This window comes from Euprymna scolopes, chromosome 46 (genome assembly GCF_053919585.1).
Source record: "Euprymna scolopes isolate OS-2025 chromosome 46, ASM5391958v1, whole genome shotgun sequence".
Classification (NCBI taxonomy): domain Eukaryota; kingdom Metazoa; phylum Mollusca; class Cephalopoda; order Sepiida; family Sepiolidae; genus Euprymna; species Euprymna scolopes.
In genome coordinates, this window is record NC_136527.1 from 132834848 (window position 1) to 132855184 (window position 20337).

General features: G+C 38.1%; 1 protein-coding gene across 1 annotated transcript in view; it reads left to right on the forward strand.

The window, feature by feature from the left end:
• Positions 1-20337, forward strand: part of LOC145271169 (protein SFI1 homolog) — a 324462-nt gene that overhangs the window by 157496 nt on the left and 146629 nt on the right. Inside the window, exon 13 of the mRNA XM_080126698.1 lies at positions 15048-15114. Within this exon, the coding sequence (XP_079982824.1) occupies positions 15048-15114 (67 nt within the window). The remainder of the gene's footprint in view (positions 1-15047; positions 15115-20337) is intronic.

Genomic DNA, 20337 nt, shown 5'->3' on the forward strand with positions numbered 1-20337 from the left:
ATTGATAATCTATAATTAAAAATTGAACTCAAAAAATCTGTTTCATAAGGAAGAACAAACAATATCAATAAATTGTACGATCGTTTCGGAAACCATGTTTTTTATTGAGATAGACAATAAGTCTTGCACAATAAGTCTGTCGTATAGTTTTTTGAAACAGTCTCCTTATGCCAAGGAGGTACAAGGGCTTTTAGTTCGTATGAGCATTCTTGTTTCTCTCTCTCTCTCTCCATCCGATCTCTTGTTTAATTTCTCTTCTCCAGAAAGAATCAATGTGTTGTAGCCGTTATCTTCGTCTCTCTTCCTCTTTGTATCTCTACTCTCTTTCACTCCACTCTCTCTTTATGAAGGGGGATGAGTAGAAAGATATTTGTTCGCATTACACTTGAACTTCTGCATATCAGTACAGTTAGGAAAGCAGAATCCCGGAAGGGAGTTCCAAAGACTTGCAGTTTTGGGGAAGAAACTATTGGAGTAAAAGGCTTTCTTACACCTAGGGATCTCTACTGTAAAGGGGTGGGACTTAGTTGCTAGTCGGGTTTGTCGGGGATAGTTACATCGGGGAGGTACAAGTGCTTGCAGTTCGTTGGAGCATTCACCATTAAAATACTTGTAGAACAGGCAGAGGAATGCAACATTTCGTCGATGGGACAGAGGCTGAAGCTTAGATGACAGTTCAGGTTGGCGATATAGTTTTTTGAAACAGTCTCCTTATGCCAAGGAGGTACAAGGGCTTTTAGTTCGTATGAGCATTCACCATTAAAATACTTGTTGAACAGGCAGAGGGATGCAACAGAGTCTGAAGCTTAGATGACAGTTCAAGACCTATCAGAATCAATGTGTTGTAGCCGTTATCTTCGTCTCTCTTCCTCTTCGTATCTCTACTCTCTTCCCCCCCCCTTCTCTCTCTCTCTCTCTATGAAGGGGAATGAGTAGAAAGATATTTGTTCACATTACACTTGAACTTCTGCATATCAGTACAGTTAGGAAAGCAGAATCCCAGAAGGGAGTTCCAAAGACTTGCAGTTGTGGGGAAGAAACTATTGGAGTAAAAGGCTTTCTTACACCTAGGGATCTCTACTGTAAAGGGGTGGGACTTAGTTGCTAGTCGGGTTTGTCGGGGATAGTTACGTCGGGGAGGCACAAGTGCTTGTAGTTCGTCAGAGCATTCACCATTAAAATACTTGTAGAACAGGCAGAGGAATGCAACATTTCGTCGATGGGACAGAGGCTGAAGCTTAGATGACAGTTCAGGACCTATCAGGTTGGCGACTTTTTTTAACCCTGTCCAGGAGCGAGAGACAAGCAGCAGATGCACCAGCCCAGATGTGACAACAGTACTCCATACATGGGCGAAACTAGAGACAGCAAAGGTAAAATCTTTTGAACTTTGACCCTTTGGCAGCCACATTTTCAGAAAAAAAAACGATTAAAAACAATTAAAAAGCTTGCCCCATGTCTGAATACACTTTATGTAAAATTTCAAATATTTAGACCAAAAATTGGCTGAGTAATTTGGAGGAGACCGCAGAAGTCAATTTTTTAAAAAACTTTGACCCCAATTATGACCCTTAGCATTTATTGTTTTGGGCTCAAATCAAATTATAAAGTTAGATCCATGTCCGAGTAATCTTAGTAACCTATGTCTAAAATTTCAAGTGTTTAGTTCCAAAATTGGCGGAGGAGTTTGGTAGAGTTTTCAAAGGTTAAATTGTTGAACTTTGACCCCTTAACATCAAAATTTCTGGCCGAAAACCAATTAGAATGATTTTCCCAAATCTTAATACCCCTTATGTCAAATCTCGAGTCTGTAGACCGAAAATTGACAGTTATTTGGTAGGGAAATGTACAGACGCACAGACATTTTCACTTTTTATATATAAGTTTAGTGGTTAAATTAAATTCTGAAAATCAATACTGGCTCATATCATCAAAGGAAATGAAATGCGGTTAGCAAAATGTTCAGCTGTGAATAGACACATATTTTGCTTTTCAGCACAAATATTGAAAATAGTTTTTTGGGTAATGAATAATAATTATATGAAAATAATTATAGGAAAAGGAATTTTATACAACCTGGGCAGTCCAGTATATATCGTATTTTGAACTTTATAGTTGTGCCAGACTAACAAAAATCATTGTAAACTCAATTTTTTTAAATATATAAGGGAAAAATATTGGAATCGTCCCATCACTAATATATATATATATATATATATATATATATATATATATCTATAAAAGTGAAAGTGTCTGTTTGTGTGTGTCTGTGTGTGTATATTTCCCTATGCAATAACTCTGTCAATTTTAAGTCTACAGACTCGAAATTTGATATACAGGTTATTGAGAATCGGGAAAATCGATGTGATCGATTTTCGGACAGAAATTTGGCGATTAAGGGGACAAAGTTCAACGATTTGACCTTTGAGAACTCTACCAAACTCCTCCGACAATTTTAAGTTAAAAGTTAAAAAAATTGACCACTTTTTTTGCTCAACATACATCTCCAAATACCCGGGCAACGCCGGGCACCCATGCTAGTATATATATAAGTTTAGTGGTTAAATTCTGAAAATCAAAATATAGACACATATATTCGAGTTAAGAATTTATTGTTTGACACAAGGAATATATAGAGGGGAGTTTCGTTAATTTCCTTAATCCATGGATTTTCAATAATGGCCCATATCATCAGAGGAAATGAAAATGCGGTTAGAAAAAAGTTCAGCTGTGAATAAACACGTATTTTGCTTTTCAGCACAAATTTTGAAAATTTTATTTGAACGGTGAATAATATATATAGAAAAAGGAATTTCATACAACCTGGGCGGTCCATTATCGGAATGAATTCGATATTTTGCGGGGTATTATTACCAGGTCGGAGGAATAGTGATCCAGGGGAGAAGCCAGCAATCTGATATATCACGACGTTTTGGTTGTTCCATACTGTTATTCTGAAGGGTATACGAAGTGGTCGTCTTCGTCGGCGATTTAAAGATGCGTTGGTAGACGAGATCCCAAATCCTTGCAGGTGTCGGCCCTGTCGGTGGGGCATTAGAATACGCCGACTGCCCCGCTGCAGAGGGTAAAAGTCCCTCAATGGGGGTCCTGGATATGACCTTAAACTATATCCAGTGGTGAGGCCCCAGCTTGTGGGCTTTGGGGAGTGTGGAGCCACCCTTTAATTGCCATTGCTCCCAGGTCCACTCTGACCCGGAGTGGTAGTACCTGTTAGGGTCCCAACTATGGGTTAAATAAAGACCGACTTGAAAACAACAAATATATTCTATTAAAAAAATGTTTTCTTCAAAATCTTCAGATTCGGCATTAAATAACCAGAAAAGGGTTGATATGCCGTAAAACAAAAACAACCAACCAACCTTGCGGGTGTGGAGACTGTTTATCAGAAATTGAATCAACGTTCCATTTCATAGCATATATTTCCATCGGTGATGAAATTTGTACGTTGAATCGTATATGCATATCTCGGGTGCAGGAGTCTTCGATAATTTGCAGGCCTTGGATTGATGAATGCCCGGAAAGATGCTTTTCCATCCGATGCATTAGAGGATTTGCTTCTAATTTTCTGTTTACTTACAGCCATTTAGAGGAGAAAGGAAGAAATAGGGTAGAGAGGAGGGGGAGGGGGAAAGTTTCATACAACCTGGGCAGTCCAGTATTTAAAAAAAAATTTTTTTATTACGCTCTTTATCTGTGCCTAAATCAAAACGCGGATTCCATGAACAAAGCTTCTTTCTTAGAACTGCACGCCTGTGGAACTCTGTTCCGTCTGCCTGCTTCCCACCGGACTACAACTTGGATGTGTTCAAGTCCAACGTTAACAAATTCCTAATGAACTGCCCCCTTAAGTAAACACTTCATCAAATCTCCGCACTAACGTAATGTACTTGCAATAACCCTTATCCCTGAGTGGCTTCCAGGCCTTGATAAGTGGTGATCACTGTGTAAAAAAAAAAAAAAAAAAAAATTTTTAACCCCAAACAAGGCACATTGCCACTTTGTTGTAGGGGGCTACTATCAGGGACATAGGCATCAGGGGTACTGTGTAGGGAGTTGGGCAGCAAGATGTCAGTTCACGTTGCACTTGAACTTCTGCATGTCAGTACAGTCGGGGAAGCAGGGACTCTGAAGGGAATTCCAAAGTCTAGCTGTTCTCGGGAAGAAACTACTGGAGTAGAGGGCTCTCTTGCATCTAGGGATCTCTACTGTGATGGGGTGGGAGTAAGCTGCTTGAACAGGCAGAGAGATGCAACATCGGGAAGAAACTACTAGGTGTTAGGCATCGGTTATTATGCTGACCTCCTGATAGTTGGGTTCAAATGGGAAGTATATATTCTGTGATCTTTTTGATGGGAGTGAAACTTATATATTGCTCTATATTTAAATATTGAGCTTTACCTTTTGGGCTAGGATCACCCTGAAAGTATTACCTTAATGCAACATCTAACAGGATATCTCACTTGGTCTTTAATCTGTGTCTTATCTCGCTTATCTATCTTCTATATATATAAAAGGCAAAATGTGTGTGATCATTTCGTGAATGTCTTCAAAAGGCTTTTCTCGTACACGGTTCCGAGGTCGTTACGATAGCTTACAACTGTTTATATGGGTCCCAAATAATAATATGTACGATTTGGGAAAGCGCATCGCATCTAGATTTATTTACGTCGACTTTTACAAAATTATTGCTATTTTGGCTTCTCACGTGTTGATTGGGCTTTTTAGTATATGTGAAAATAAACTCAAACGACGTCTTCTCGGCATTGCGCTGGGAAAAACGTCCAGAAGCAATCAGCTTTGATCAGACAGTTCTGGACAATTGGGAGCTGGTTCCCCCCTCCCCAACATCTGTTGGGGTAAGAAACAGTTAAATTTGGGTAAACAAACCCAAACGCTGCGTGACTTCTATTTGACCTTCTTAATTAGGTCAAATGGAAGCAGCAGAGTTAACTTTTATTGTGCACGCCTGTTTTTATAGTTAAATAACCTGCTTAACGTTGTATGTTGCCGTGGCTCAATGGGTAACGTTGCACTTTTTTTTCACACATTAATTTCCAATTCAGGGGTACGGGTTCGATCCTCATACACTCACCTACCAAAACATTTTACCTCAAGACACCCGGGCATCGCCAGGTAACCCCCCCCCCCCCGCTAGTAATATATATAAAGCTGAATGTCTGTGTGTGTGTGTGTGTCTGGTCACAAATAGGCTCCTATATGGTTGACTATTTTAGAAAACTGATTACATATAATGATGGAAGATGTATCGAGACACAGGAATGGGTATGTTTGATCTGGTAGAACGGTAGTTTTTTTTTGTTTTTTTTTTACACAGTGATCACCACTTATCAAGGCCCGGAAGCCACTCAGGGATAAGGGTTATTGCAAGTACATCACGTTAGTGAGGAGATTTTATAAAGTGTTTAATTAGGGGGGTGGTTCATTAGGAATTTGTTAACATTAGACTTGAAGACATCCAAGTTGTAGTCCGGAGGGAAGCAGGCAGACGGAACAGAGTTCCACAGGCGTGCAGTTCTAAGAAAGAAGCTTTGCTCATGAAATCCGCGTTTTGATTTAGGCACAGATATAGAGTGGGGGAAATTTTTCACAGTGGATTCAGCTAGACGGGTGTTTTTCGTGAAAGTTTGGCGAGGGGGGACCAGGGATTGGAGTTCAGACGAGCATCTGCCATGAAAATAACGATAAAACAAGGATAGGCTCGCAACGTCTCTTCTGTGGGAGAGAGGTTGCAGGGTAGAGAAAAGGGCATCCCCCACTAAACCACGAAGTCTATTTTGTACTCTGTCAAGGCATGATAGGCTGTTTTTGGCAGCTCCTGCCCAGATATGGCAACAGTATTCCATCCTTGGCCGTACTTGGCTTTTATATAGATAGAGAATTGCATCAGTAGTGAGATATCTTCTGGAGCGGTAGAAGGATCCCACCATCTTTCCTGCGACCTTGGCAACAGACTTGATGTACGTGTTCCATTTCAGATCAGGAGTAAAGGTCAAACCCAAAAGCTTGTCAAAACACGGGGCCTCACCCAGACGAGAGCCATCCATCACAATTGATGCCAGCTGGGGATCAGAGCGTTGATGATGTAAGGATAGGAGTTTGGTTTTAGATGCATTAAAGGTAACTAGCCACATCTTCCCCCACTGAACCACGCGCTCGAGATCAGAGGAGAGAGAATCCGAGAGAACTTCGTCATTTACAGCCTTTGATGTGTTGCCGTAGATGGTCGTGTCATCAGCATAGATGTCAACGAATGATTTAAGTATGTGTTTAGGGAGGTCATTGATGTAGATCAGGAAGAGAGTTGGGCCGAGGATTGACCCCTGAGGGACTCCAGCATTTATATTGCAGGCCTCCGATTTTTGTCCATCTACCACTACTCTTATGAGCCTATCGGAGAGAAATGATTTAATGATTGAGAAAACATTTCCAGTTATACCGTAGCTGGAAATCTTGTGAAGTAGACCCTTATGCCATACTTTGTCAAAGGCCTTTGATATGTCAAGAGCAATTGCCCTAGAAAGGAAGCCTTTGTCAAGAGATTCACTAATCCTGTGGGATATAACCGTCAGCACATCTGCGGTAGATCTTGCAGAGCGGAAACCATATTGTGTGTCACTAAGAAGGTTGTTTCTGCTGAGGTGGTTGACTATTTCTCTATTTAATATTGATTCCAGTAACTTACTCATAACACAGAGAAGACTTATTGGTCTGTATTGAGAGGGAGATGACTTATCGCCTGAATTCTTAAATACAGGGCAAACTGATGAGGTCTTCCAGGGGGTCGGAAAGCACTTCTCCTTAAGGCAGCGCTTAAATAGTTTCGTAAGTATGGGAGCAAGTTCTGGTTGAAGCTTTTTTAACACTATAATTGGGATGCCATCAGGGCCAGTTGCTTTACTGGAATCTAGGTTTTTTATTAGCTTGGCGACCTCATGCACGGATATTTGTATATTACCTAGCTTGTTCTGTGTTATAGGAGGAAATATGGGGAGTTGATGGCCTTCGTCGCATAGGGTAGAATTAGCTGCAAAGTTCTTTGCAAATAGTTTGGCCTTGTCTGACGCTGACGAGATAACCTCTGGTCCATTGATAATGGTTGGGATAGAACGCACACTTCTGTTCAGGATCCTATTTGTTATTTGCCAAAACTTGTGGGAACCAAGCCGTTGATCAGCTACCTTGGATTTAACAGACTGGGCATATAGCTCTCTTGCATTTTTTATTACTCTTTTACAGTGGTTGCTGGCAGTCCTGAAAGCAGCTTTAGTCTCAGTGCATCTATTACGTTGGTAATTATGGAAAAAGTGATTTCTGTGCGCGATAGCAGCAGCACATTCGGGGGAGAACCATGGCTGGCTGTTAGGTTTTTGTTGGAATTTTAGTTCATTAAAATTGTGGGGTTTGTGTTCACGCCTGGTCCACAAAGTATGGAAATAAAAAATAAAAAAATAAAAACGTTTACAAGTGTTTTTGATATAGATGTACATAAGAATACTTTGATAAGTATGTTTTAACTTAAATAGGGATGGTATAATAAAATTGTGGGGTCTGCGATCACGCCTGACCTCCATAGAATGGAAATGGGCACAAACTTTAATAAAGACTTTTCATATCTATCTGCGTAAGTATACTTTGGTAATTATGTTTCAGTTTGAAGAAATATGGTATAATAAAATTATGGGGTGTTTGTTCGCGCCTGACCTCCATAGAATCGAAATATGTCACAAAGTTTAACAAGTTTTTTTAATATAGATTCACAGAATATTGTGATAAGTATTTCAGTGTGAACAGGTATGGTATAATAAATTATAGGGTTTATCTATTTTATTTTTACTTTCATCATATTTTGCTTTGTTTTTGATACCCCCAAATTCGAAGCTATCTCTTTACAACCCTTCCTTTTCATAACCTATCATACTTTCATAAATCAGAGTCCATTTTCTGTAGGCTGTTTTTGAACCCAGTCAACAATGGGTACTTTTGCTAGTATATATATATATATATATAAAAATGTAATTCTTGGTTCGTTCAAAGTTTATACAACCATATTTCTACATTACCAATTTAATTGAAATTTTCAGAAAATCTATCTGTACAGTCAATGAATGTTTGCATGTTATTAAAATAATTTTACATTGCGAATTATAAAAATATTAATTAAATATATTTTTCGAAGTCGTTTCTGCGAGACTTGCCCGGTTTTATTTCCGTTTCAACTACTCTCGAATTACAAGCTAAGTAAAAAAAAAAAAACTTATCATGCAGAGAGTGATCCGTGTTGAAATGATAACGTTATTATTTTTAAAAAAAAACATTCTGAACATGGGGGAGGGAGGGTGTTTTGTACCTATTCTGTACTTTAACCTTACAATTGAATAAAAACATATCATAAAATTTTAATTAAACGTGGAAATACGATTTTAAAAAATAGCGCGGATCACTCTCTGCATTAGCACAAAAAAAAATCCCATATTTTAAATATTTGAATTCATTTATGTACTTACAAATTTTTTAATTTTAAATTCCTTATATGTTGAGGCTTTTCACTCATGAAACATTACGTTTTAATTGTTTAGTTTATTTTCACGGCATTGTTTACATAAAAAAGTTTGTTTTAACTTTTTCTAAACTTTTTCATTTTTACGACATGCCTCAACGTATTATAAACACCCTAACCCCCCCATGTTAAAAAAAACAACAAAAAAACGCCCGAAAGCCGTTCTTAACATGGGGAAGTTAGGGTGTTTATAATATGCTGGGGCGAGTCGTAAATTTAACGAAGTTGCTATCTATTATTTATTGCAAAAATTGCTTGAAATTTATTTATTTGACAAAAAAATTAAATTTTGGTACTCCTTGGGCGTTGAGTTCCATGGCGACCAGTAGAAAAAAATGATAGTCGCTCCCTTAGTCTCCCACCTCACCCCGCGCGTAACATATTTTATTTACTGACGTTGCCGTAACTAAACGATTATCTGTCACATTTACAAACATTTATTTATTTATTTTGAAAAAAAGTTTTACTTTTTATGCATATTAAAAGAAAAATGGGTACTCATGCAGAGAGTGATCCATGCTGAAATAATAACGTTATTATTTAAAAAGCCATTCTTAACATGGGGAGGGGAGGGTGTTTTGTACCTATTCTGTACTTTAACCTTGCAATTGATTAAAAAAAAACACGATTTAAAAAATAGCCTCAACATATTATAGACACTCTAACATCCCCATGTTAAAAAAAAAAACATGCCCTTCCATAAACCTCGAAAGCCGTTCTTAATATGGGGAGGTTGGGGGTGTTCATTCCGAAAGCCGTTTTAACATGGGGAGGTTGGGGGGGGGGTTCATTCCGAAAGCCGTTTTAACATGGGGAAGTTTATAATATGCCGGGGCGAGTCGTAAAATTAACGAAGTTGCTATCTATTATTTATTGCAAAAATTGCTTGAAATTTATTTATTTGGCAAAAAAAGAATTACATTTTGGTACTCCTTGGGCGTTGAGGTCTATGGCGACCAGCAGAAAAAAAAATAATAGTCGCTCCCTTAGTCCCCCACCCCACACGTAACATCTTTTATTTACTGACGTTGCCGTAACTACATGATTATTTGTCACATTTACAAACATTTATTTATTTATTTTGAAAAAAAGTTTTACTTTTTATGAATATTAAAAGAAAAATGGGTACTCGTGTAGAGAGTGATCCATGCTCGAATAATAACATTATTTAAAAAGCTATTCTTTACATGGGGAGGGGAGGGTGTTTTGTACCTATTCTGTACTTTAAGCTTGCAATTAAATAAAAAAACATATCCTAAAACTTTAATTAAACGTGGAAATACGATTTAAAAAATAGCGCGGATCACTCTCTGCATTAGCACCGAAAAATGTTACTAAACATTTATTAATAATTTCTCACTTTTACAAACATTTGATTTTAAATTTCTTTTTAAATAACGACTTTTATCAGTTAAATTTTGTAAATACCCCCCCCCAATGGTGTTTATTCCGAAATCCGTTGTTAACATGGAGAGGTTGAGGGTGTTTATTCTGAAAGCCGTTCTTAACATTTGTGGAGGTGGACCTAATGTAAAATAAATAAATAAATTAATTAAAAAAAAAGACTAAATCATTTACTGATAACTTCTCAGTTTTACAGATATTTTTAATTTACATGCACGGATGAACAAATTGTTGAATAGTGCAAAAACAAAACGTTTTTGTAATAAAGTTTGGGATAATTTTTTGGGTAAATATTTACATTTAGGTCCACCTCCACCATTTTCTTTTTTAAATGACCACTTTTATTGATAAATAAATTCACTTCTCCGCAACTTTTATTGATAAATCAATCTACTTCTCTGCCACGGGCACTGACCCCTCCTTTTTTTTTTTAATAGTATTTTCGGGTGGGTATGCTGACAACAAATATCAGTTAAATTTTGCAAATAGCCCCTTCCAAAAGTGGTGGGTATTCCAGAAGCTGTTCTTAGATGAGGAGGTTGGGGGTGATTATAAGGTGGACCTAATCTAAAAAAAAAAAAACAAGTTTTTTATGCGCACATAAGCAACTATTTTTTTATTAATTTATTTTTTTTACTTTTTTTATTTAAAAATTAGTAAATTTTAATGAATAGAATAATAAATCATTTATCATTAATATGTGTTTTTGGTTTTGTGTTGAATGAAACTTTTTTTTTCATTACAATAATAATGAACCAATTTAAATCTTCCGGCATGCGTTTAAGGGTTACGAAATTATCAATAACTCATTTAGTTACTAAGCCAACGTCAGTAAATAAAAAAAAATTTACGTGCACATGCATTAGCCTTGACTGGGGGGGGGCAGGGAGTGACCATTAAATAATTATACTGGTCGCCATGGAACTCGATGCCCAAGGAGTACCTAAAGTGGCACTTATGCACTTATGTTACCGTGCTATTTTTTAAAATAGTATTTTCATGTTAAATTCAAATTTTACAATATCTTTTTCTTTTATAAATTTGTTAAGTGAAAGTACAGATAACCCGGTCGGTTTCTAATGTGATGAAAATCTAGCCCCCTCCCCACCCCCCAAAAAAGGGGTACTCTGGATAATAACAAAACATTAAAATTGCCTCAGTCTCGAAAGATTTCTTCTCTACTGAACGAGGAAACAAACGGTGAAGTGTAGTTCACCTTCTGTTTCTCTCCCCCTCTCTCTTCCTCTCTTAATATCTCTCTCTATCCATCTTTCCCTTTCCCTCTCTCAATCTATCTTTCTCTCTATATCACCCTCTCCATCTCTCTTTGAGCCTCTTTCTCTCTCTAACTCCCTCTATCTCTCCCCTTTCCTCTGTCTCATCCCTCTCTGTTTCTAACTCTCCCCCTCTTTCTGTTTATCTATCAATCCCTTTATCTCTCTATCTCCTTCTCTTTCTCTATTTTCCTCTCACTTTCTCTTTTCTATCTATATATCTTCCTCTCTATCTCTAATCCCTCATCCTATTTTAGTCTCCTATATTTATTACAGTGAATAAGGCATTGTCAAAACATGGATAAATCCTATTTTAGTCACCTAATTTACTGACTGTGAGAATAGAAGTTATTTGGAAATTACTGCTACCTTGAACAGCACCAGAAGTAACTGGTAAAACCTTCCTAATTAAATTGATTTTGGCAGCCATTTGGTAACAAAATGACATAGCCTTAGCCCTTGCTGCATGAGGAATACCTGCGACCTTGCTGCCAAGTAGAAGAATTATTTATTCTACTTTAAAACATTCAATTTTTAAAAAATCTCATGTTCGACATCTCCAAAACATCCAATATGGGAAAAAATATTGCAGAAATGCAAACTTATTGTTTAGGATGAATGCACAATGGTACGCAAAAAATCAATTGAGGCTCTTGGTCGATCCTTGCAAGATTTGCGTGGCAATGGTAGACCATTTGGGAATGCAGTAATATTGCTTGCAGGAGATTTCAGACAAATGTTACCTGTTATTCTTCAATCAACACCAGCAGATGAAATAAATGCTTACCTCAAATACTCTACCTTTTTGTTCCATGTGAAGCTATTAAACTTAACTCAAAATATGCATGTACAGTTACAGACTGTTCGATCCGCACAAAAACTTTTGCATCACTTGTGGGAAATTGGGTACGAAAAAGTGCCAGCTGATCAGAGTTAAGGGCAAAATTCTTTGACTTTTAACTTCTGTAATTTCTGTAATTTTATTTCATCAAAAGAATAGTTAGTTTAAAAGGTTAAAAGGTTTTAAAGGAGCTGCTAGAAAGGACTTTTCCTGCCTTGATAGAGTTCAAAATAGACTTCGTAGCCTCGTAGGAGATGTCCTTTTCTCTTCCTTGCAACCTCTATCTCACAGAAGAGATGTTGCCAGTTTGTCTCTGATGTATCGTTATTTTCATGGAAAGTGTTCGACTGAGCTTCAATCTATGGTCCCCCCTGTTATTCTTCAATGTGAACTATTTTATTTTTACAAAGTTTTTTAATATAGATCCACAGAATATTGTGATAAGTGTTTCAGTGGGAACAGGTATGGTATAATAAATTATGGGGTTTATCTATTTTATTTTTATTTTCATCATATTTTGCTTTGGTTTTGATACCCCCAAATTCGAAGCTATCTCTTTACAACCCTTCCTTTTCATAACCTATCATACTTTCATAAATCAGAGTCCATTTTCTGTAGGCTGTTTTTGAACCCAGTCAACGACGGGTACTTTTGCTAGTATGATATATTATTATTATTATTTTTTTACATTTTTTACACGGTGGTCACCACTTATCAAGGCCCGGAAGCCACTCAGGGATAAGGGTTATTGTAAGTACAGTGCGTTAGTGTGGAGATTTGATGAAGTGTTTACTTAAGGTGGCGGTTCATTAGGAATTTGTTAACGTTGGACTTGAAGACATCCAGGTTGTAGTCAGGTGGGAAGCAGTGTGTGAGTTCCTTTCTCATGGGCTCAGCTGTTTCGGAACCTATCTTTTGCAAATTTTCATTATGTCAAATCTCGAGTCTGTAGACTAAAAATTGGCAGAGTTATTTGGTAGGGAAATGTACACACACACATTTTCACTTTTATAAATATATAGATATATATGCATATAAGGTTATTAACAGTACATCAAGCTCGAGCAAAGCTGAGCTGCACTGCTAGCTAAAAAAAAAAAAAAAAACAGATACTGCACTTTGTTCCTGGCCAAAAGGCCAACTAAGTATCTCAATTAATATTATCAAGACGTACACACATCTTTTAATGTTAATGTTTTCCAGCCACTAATTAAAAGGATTTTTTTTTTCAGAGATTATTTTATGTGCTAAGTGACAACCTGTATCTTATTTTTCATTGAGCTAAGGGATCTTACATTTAAAGTGACATACTCTCATTTCATTTTTCATTGAGCTAAGGGATCTTACATTTAAAGTGATATCCTCCTATCTTATTTTTCATTGTGCTAAGGGATCGTACATTTAAAGTGACATCGCCCTACCTTTTTTTTTCATTGTGCTAAGGGACCTTACATTTAAATTGACATCCCCCTACCTTTTTTTTTCATTGTGCTAAGGGATCTTACATTTAAACTGACATCCCCTTATCTTATTTTTCATTGAGCTAAGGGATCATAGGATTAGCGAATCTCTCGACAAAGGCTTCATTTCTAGGGCAATTGCTCTTGACATATCAAAGGCCTTCGATAAGGTTTGGCATAAAGGCCTACTGCACAAGATTTTCAGCTACGGTATAACTGGAAATGTTTTCTCTATCATTAAATCATTTCTCTCTGGTAGGCTCATAAGAGTAGTGGTTGATGGACAGAAATCAGAGGCCCACAGTATTAATGCTGGAGTCCCTCAGGGGTCCATACTGGGCCCAACTCTCTTCCTGATCTACATCAATGATCTTCCAAAATACATACTAAAATCTTTCGTCGAGATCTATGCTGATGACATGACTATCTATGGCAACACCTCAAAGGCCGTAAATGATGATGTTCTCTCTGATTCTCTCTCCTCTGATCTTGAACGCGTGATACAGTGGGGAAAGAAATGGCTGGTTACCTTTAATGCATCTAAGACCAAGCACCTATCTCTACATCATAAACGCTCTGATCCCCATCTGGCATCAATTGAAATGGATGGCTCTCGTCTACGGGGAGGCCCCATGTTTTGACAAGCTTCTGGATTTGACCTTTACTCCTGATCTTAAATGGGACACATACATCAAGTCTGTGGCCAAGGTCGCTGGAAAAATGGTGGGATCCTTCTACTACTCCAGAAGATATCTCACTAATGACACAATTCTCTATCTATATAAAAGCCAAGTACGTCCAAAGATGGAGTACTGCTGCCACATCTTGGCAGGAGCCTATCCTGCTTTGACAGAGTACAAAATAGACTTCGTGGCTTAGTGGGGCATGCCCTTTTCTCTTCCCTGCAACATCTTTCCCACAGAAGCGAGCCTGTCTTTGTTCTATTGTTATTTCCATGGCAAGTGCTCATCTGAGCTCCATTCTCTGGTCCCCCCTCACCAATCTTTTTCAAAAAACACCCGACTAACTGAAACCACCGTCAATTATTTTCCCCACTCCTTATCCGTGCCTAAATCAAAACGTAGATTCCACGAACAAAGCTTCTTTCTTAGAACTGCACGCCTGTGGAACTCTGTTCCGCTTGCTTGTTTCCCTCCCGACTTCAACCTTGATGTCTTCAAGTCCAACACAAACAAATTCCTGATGAACCGTCCCCTTAAGTAATGACGCCTTATCAATTCTCCAATACTATTGCTACAATATCCCATTGATTACTGTACACACAATAACCCTTATCCCTGAGAGGCCATTGGGCCTTGATAAGTGGTGAACTCCATTTTAAAAAAAAAAAGTGATCTTACATTTAAAGTTACATTATATAATCATATTGTATAATTATAACATGGGTGACATTGTTTTCTTCTGTTGGTCGTGCAAACCATTTCTAATGAAACCATTTTCTTTTTTAGGCATCAATTACTGAAGAAGTCATTCAGAAACCTGAAGCAGTATGTGTCATGGCGAGCTCATCGGCAGGTAAATTATTTTTTTTTTCTAAGTCAAGTCCATCCATAAGTATTGCGATTCACTCATGAATACAGTGGTCCGTGCATAAGTATTATGGTCTATCCCTGTATATTGCAGTCCATCTATAAGTATCGCAGTGGTCCATAAGAACTGCTCTTCATCCATAAGTACTACGGTCCATCCATAATAATGCAGCCCATCTATAAAAACTGCATCCTATCTATAAGAACCGTGGTCCATCTGTAAGGACTGCGCCCATCTATAAGAATCACGATTTGACCATGAATACAGTGGTCCATCTATAAGTATTATGGTCTGTCCCTGTATATTGCAGTCCGTCTATAAGTATTATGGTCTATCCCTGTATATTGCAGTCCGTCTATAAGTATTATGGTTTATCCCTGTATATTGCAGTCCGTCTATAAGTATTATGGTCTATCCCTGTATATTGCAGTCCGTCTATAAGTATTATGGTCTATCCCTGTATATTGCAGTCCATCTATAAGTATTATGGTCTATCCCTGTATATTGCAGTCCATCTATAAGTATTATGGTCTATCCCTGTATATTGCAGTCCGTCTATAAGTATTATGGTCTATCCCTGTATATTGCAGTCCGTCTAAAAGTATTATGGTCTATCCCTGTATATTGCAGTCCATCTATAAGTATTATGGTCTATCCCTGTATATTGCAGTCCGTCTATAAGTATTATGGTCTATCCCTGTATATTGCAGTCCGTCTAAAAGTATTATGGTCTATCCCTGTATATTGCAGTCCGTCTATAAGTATTATGGTCTATCCCTATATATTGCAGTCCGTCTATAAGTATTATGGTCTATCCCTATATATTGCAGTCCTTCTATAAGTATTATGGTCTATCCCTGTATATTGCAGTCCATCTATAAGTATTATGGTTTATCCCTGTATATTGCAGTCCATCTATAAGTATTATGGTCTATCCTTGTATATTGCAGTCCGTCTATAAGTATTATGGTCTATCCCTTTCAATTGCAGTCCATCTATAAGTATTATGGTCTATCCCTGTATATTGCAGTCGGTCTAAAAGTATTATGGTCTATCCCTGTGTATTGCAGTCCGTCTATAAGTATTATGGTCTATCCCTGTGTATTGCAGTCCGTCTATAAGTATTATGGTCTATCCCTGTGTATTGCAGTCCGTCTAAAAGTATTATGGTCTATCCCTGTATATTGCAGTCCGTCTATAAGTATTATGGTCTGTCCCTGTGTATTGCAGTCCGTCTATAAGTATTATGGTCTGTCCCTGTGTATTGCAGTCCGTCTATAAGCATTATGGTCTGTCCCTGTGTATTGCAGTCCGTCTATAAGTATTATGGTCTGTCCCTGTGTATTGCAGTCCGTCTATAAGTATTATGGTCTGTCCCTGTGTATTGCAGTCCGTCTATAAGTATTATGGTCTATCCCTGTGTATTGCAGTCCGTCTATAAGTATTATGGTCTATCCCTTTCTATTGCAGTCCGTCTATAAGTATTGTGGTCTATCCCTTTCTATTGCAGTCCGTCTATAAGTATTATGGTCTATCCCTGTATATTGCAGTCCATCTATAAGTATTATGGTCTATTCCTGTATATTACAGTCCATCTATAAGTATTATGGTCTATCCCTGTATATTGGAGTCCATCTATAAGTATTGTGGTCTATCCCTTTCTATTGCAGTCCGTCTATAAGTATTATGGTCTATCCCTGTATATTGCAGTCCATCTCAAAGTATTATGGTCTATTCCTGTATATTACAGTCCATCTATAAGTATTATGGTCTATCCCTGTATATTGGAGTCCATCTATAAGTATTATGGTCTATTCCTTTCTATTGCAGTCCGTCTATAAGTATTATGGTCTATCCCTGTATATTGCAGTCCGTCTAAAAGTATTATGGTCTATCCCTGTATATTGCAGTCCATCTATAAGTATTATGGTCTATCCCTGTATATTGCAGTCCGTCTAAAAGTATTATGGTCTATCCCTGTATATTGCAGTCCATCTATAAGTATTATGGTCTATCCCTGTATATTGCAGTCCGTCTATAAGTATTATGGTCTATCCCTGTATATTGCAGTCCGTCTATAAGTATTATGGTCTATCCCTGTATATTGCAGTCCATCTATAAGTATTATGGTCTATCCCTGTATATTGCAGTCCATCTATAAGTATTATGGTCTATCCCTGTATATTGCAGTCCATCTATAAGTATTATGGTCTATCCCTGTATATTGCAGTCCATCTATAAGTATTATGGTCTATCCCTGTATATTGCAGTCCATCTATAAGTATTATGGTCTATCCCTGTATATTGCAGTCCATCTATAAGTATTATGGTCTATCCCTGTATATTGCAGTCCATCTATAAGTATTATGGTTTATCCCTGTATATTGCAGTCCATCTATAAGTATTATGGTCTATCCTTGTATATTGCAGTCCGTCTATAAGTATTATGGTCTATCCCTTTCAATTGCAGTCCATCTATAAGTATTATGGTCTATCCCTGTATATTGCAGTCGGTCTAAAAGTATTATGGTCTATCCCTGTGTATTGCAGTCCGTCTATAAGTATTATGGTCTATCCCTGTGTATTGCAGTCCGTCTATAAGTATTATGGTCTATCCCTGTGTATTGCAGTCCGTCTAAAAGTATTATGGTCTATCCCTGTATATTGCAGTCCGTCTATAAGTATTATGGTCTGTCCCTGTGTATTGCAGTCCGTCTATAAGTATTATGGTCTGTCCCTGTGTATTGCAGTCCGTCTATAAGCATTATGGTCTGTCCCTGTGTATTGCAGTCCGTCTATAAGTATTATGGTCTGTCCCTGTGTATTGCAGTCCGTCTATAAGTATTATGGTCTGTGCCTGTGTATTGCAGTCCGTCTATAAGTATTATGGTCTATCCCTGTGTATTGCAGTCCGTCTATAAGTATTATGGTCTATCCCTTTCTATTGCAGTCCGTCTATAAGTATTGTGGTCTATCCCTTTCTATTGCAGTCCGTCTATAAGTATTATGGTCTATCCCTGTATATTGCAGTCCATCTATAAGTATTATGGTCTATTCCTGTATATTACAGTCCATCTATAAGTATTATGGTCTATCCCTGTATATTGGAGTCCATCTATAAGTATTGTGGTCTATCCCTTTCTATTGCAGTCCGTCTATAAGTATTATGGTCTATCCCTGTATATTGCAGTCCATCTCAAAGTATTATGGTCTATTCCTGTATATTACAGTCCATCTATAAGTATTATGGTCTATCCCTGTATATTGGAGTCCATCTATAAGTATTATGGTCTATTCCTTTCTATTGCAGTCCGTCTATAAGTATTATGGTCTATCCCTGTATATTGCAGTCCGTCTAAAAGTATTATGGTCTATCCCTGTATATTGCAGTCCATCTATAAGTATTATGGTCTATCCCTGTATATTGCAGTCCGTCTAAAAGTATTATGGTCTATCCCTGTATATTGCAGTCCATCTATAAGTATTATGGTCTATCCCTGTATATTGCAGTCCGTCTATAAGTATTATGGTCTATCCCTGTATATTGCAGTCCATCTATAAGTATTATGGTCTATCCCTGTATATTGCAGTCCATCTATAAGTATTATGGTCTATCCCTGTATATTGCAGTCCATCTATAAGTATTATGGTCTATCCCTGTATATTGCAGTCCATCTATAAGTATTATGGTCTATCCCTGTATATTGCAGTCAGTCTAAAAGTATTATGGTCTATCCCTGTATATTGCAGTCCGTCTAAAAGTATTATGGTCTATCCCTGTATATTGCAGTCCGTCTGTAAGTATTATGGTCTATCCTTGTATATTGCAGTCCGTCTATAAGTATTATGGTCTATCCCTGTATATTGCAGTCCGTCTATAAGTATTATGGTCTATCCCTGTATATTGCAGTCCGTCTATAAGTATTATGGTCTATCCCTGTATATTGCAGTTCCTCTATAAGTATTATGGTCTAACCCTGTATATTGCAGTCCGTCTATAAGTATTATGGTCTATCCCTGTATATTGCAGTCCGTCTATAAGTATTATGGTCTATCCCTGTATATTGCAGTCCGTCTATAAGTATTATGGTCTATCCCTGTATATTGCAGTCCATCTATAAGTATCTCAGTTGGCCATAAGAACTGTTGTCCATCAATAAGTATTAAGGTCCATCCATGTATATCAGAGTATCAAAATATATCACAGTCCGTTCATAAGTATCATAGTCCGTCCCTAAGTACCGTAGTCCGTCCATAAGTATCGCAGTCCGTCCATAAGTATTGCAATCCGTCCAAAAGTATCGCAATCGGTCCAAAAGTATCGCAATCCGTCCATAAGTATCGCGGTCCGTCCATAAGTATTGCGGTCCGTCCATAAGTATCGCGGCCAGTCCATAAGAATTATGGCCCCTCTATAAGTATCGCGGTCCGTCCGTAAGTATCGCGGTCTGTCCCTAAGTATCGCGGTCCGTCCCTAAGTATCGCGGTCCGTCCCTAAGTATCGTGGCCCGTCCCTAAGTATCGCGGCCCGTCCCTAAGTATCGCGGCCCGTCCCTAAGTATCGCGGCCCGTCCCTAAGTATCGCGGCCCGTCCATAAGTATCGCGGCCCGTCCATAAGTATCGCGACCCGTCCATAAGTATCGCGGCCCGTCCATAAGTATCGCGGCCCGTCCATAAGTATCGCGGCCCGTCCATAAGTATCGCGGCCCGTCCATAAGTATCGCGGCCAGTCCATAAGAATTGCGGCCCCTCTATAAGTATCGCGGTCCGTCCGTAAGTATCGCGGTCCGTCCGTAAGTATCGCGGCCCGTCCCTAAGTATCGTGGCCCGTCCATAAGTATCGTGGCCCGTCCATAAGTATCGCGGCCCGTCCATAAGTATCGCGGCCCGTCCCTAAGTACCGCAGTCCGTCCATAAAAAAATTCCACTACTTATGTTTACTACGATATAATCACGTTGACTAGTGTATACCCATTAACCCTTATCCTCGAGTGGCCTCCGGGCCTTGATGATTCCTGTGTTTTTAAAAAAAAAAAAAAAAAAGTTATCTGCAAAAATCTGTTTTTATTATCGTTTTGATTTAACCCACCCACACCACATCACACCCGGGCAATGCCAGGTAGCCCTGCTAGTTTTCCTTCCGCAGAGGTGATATACAAACTCATGTTTATCTTTGTTTTTCCAATTTAAAACATTTAAACAGGGTT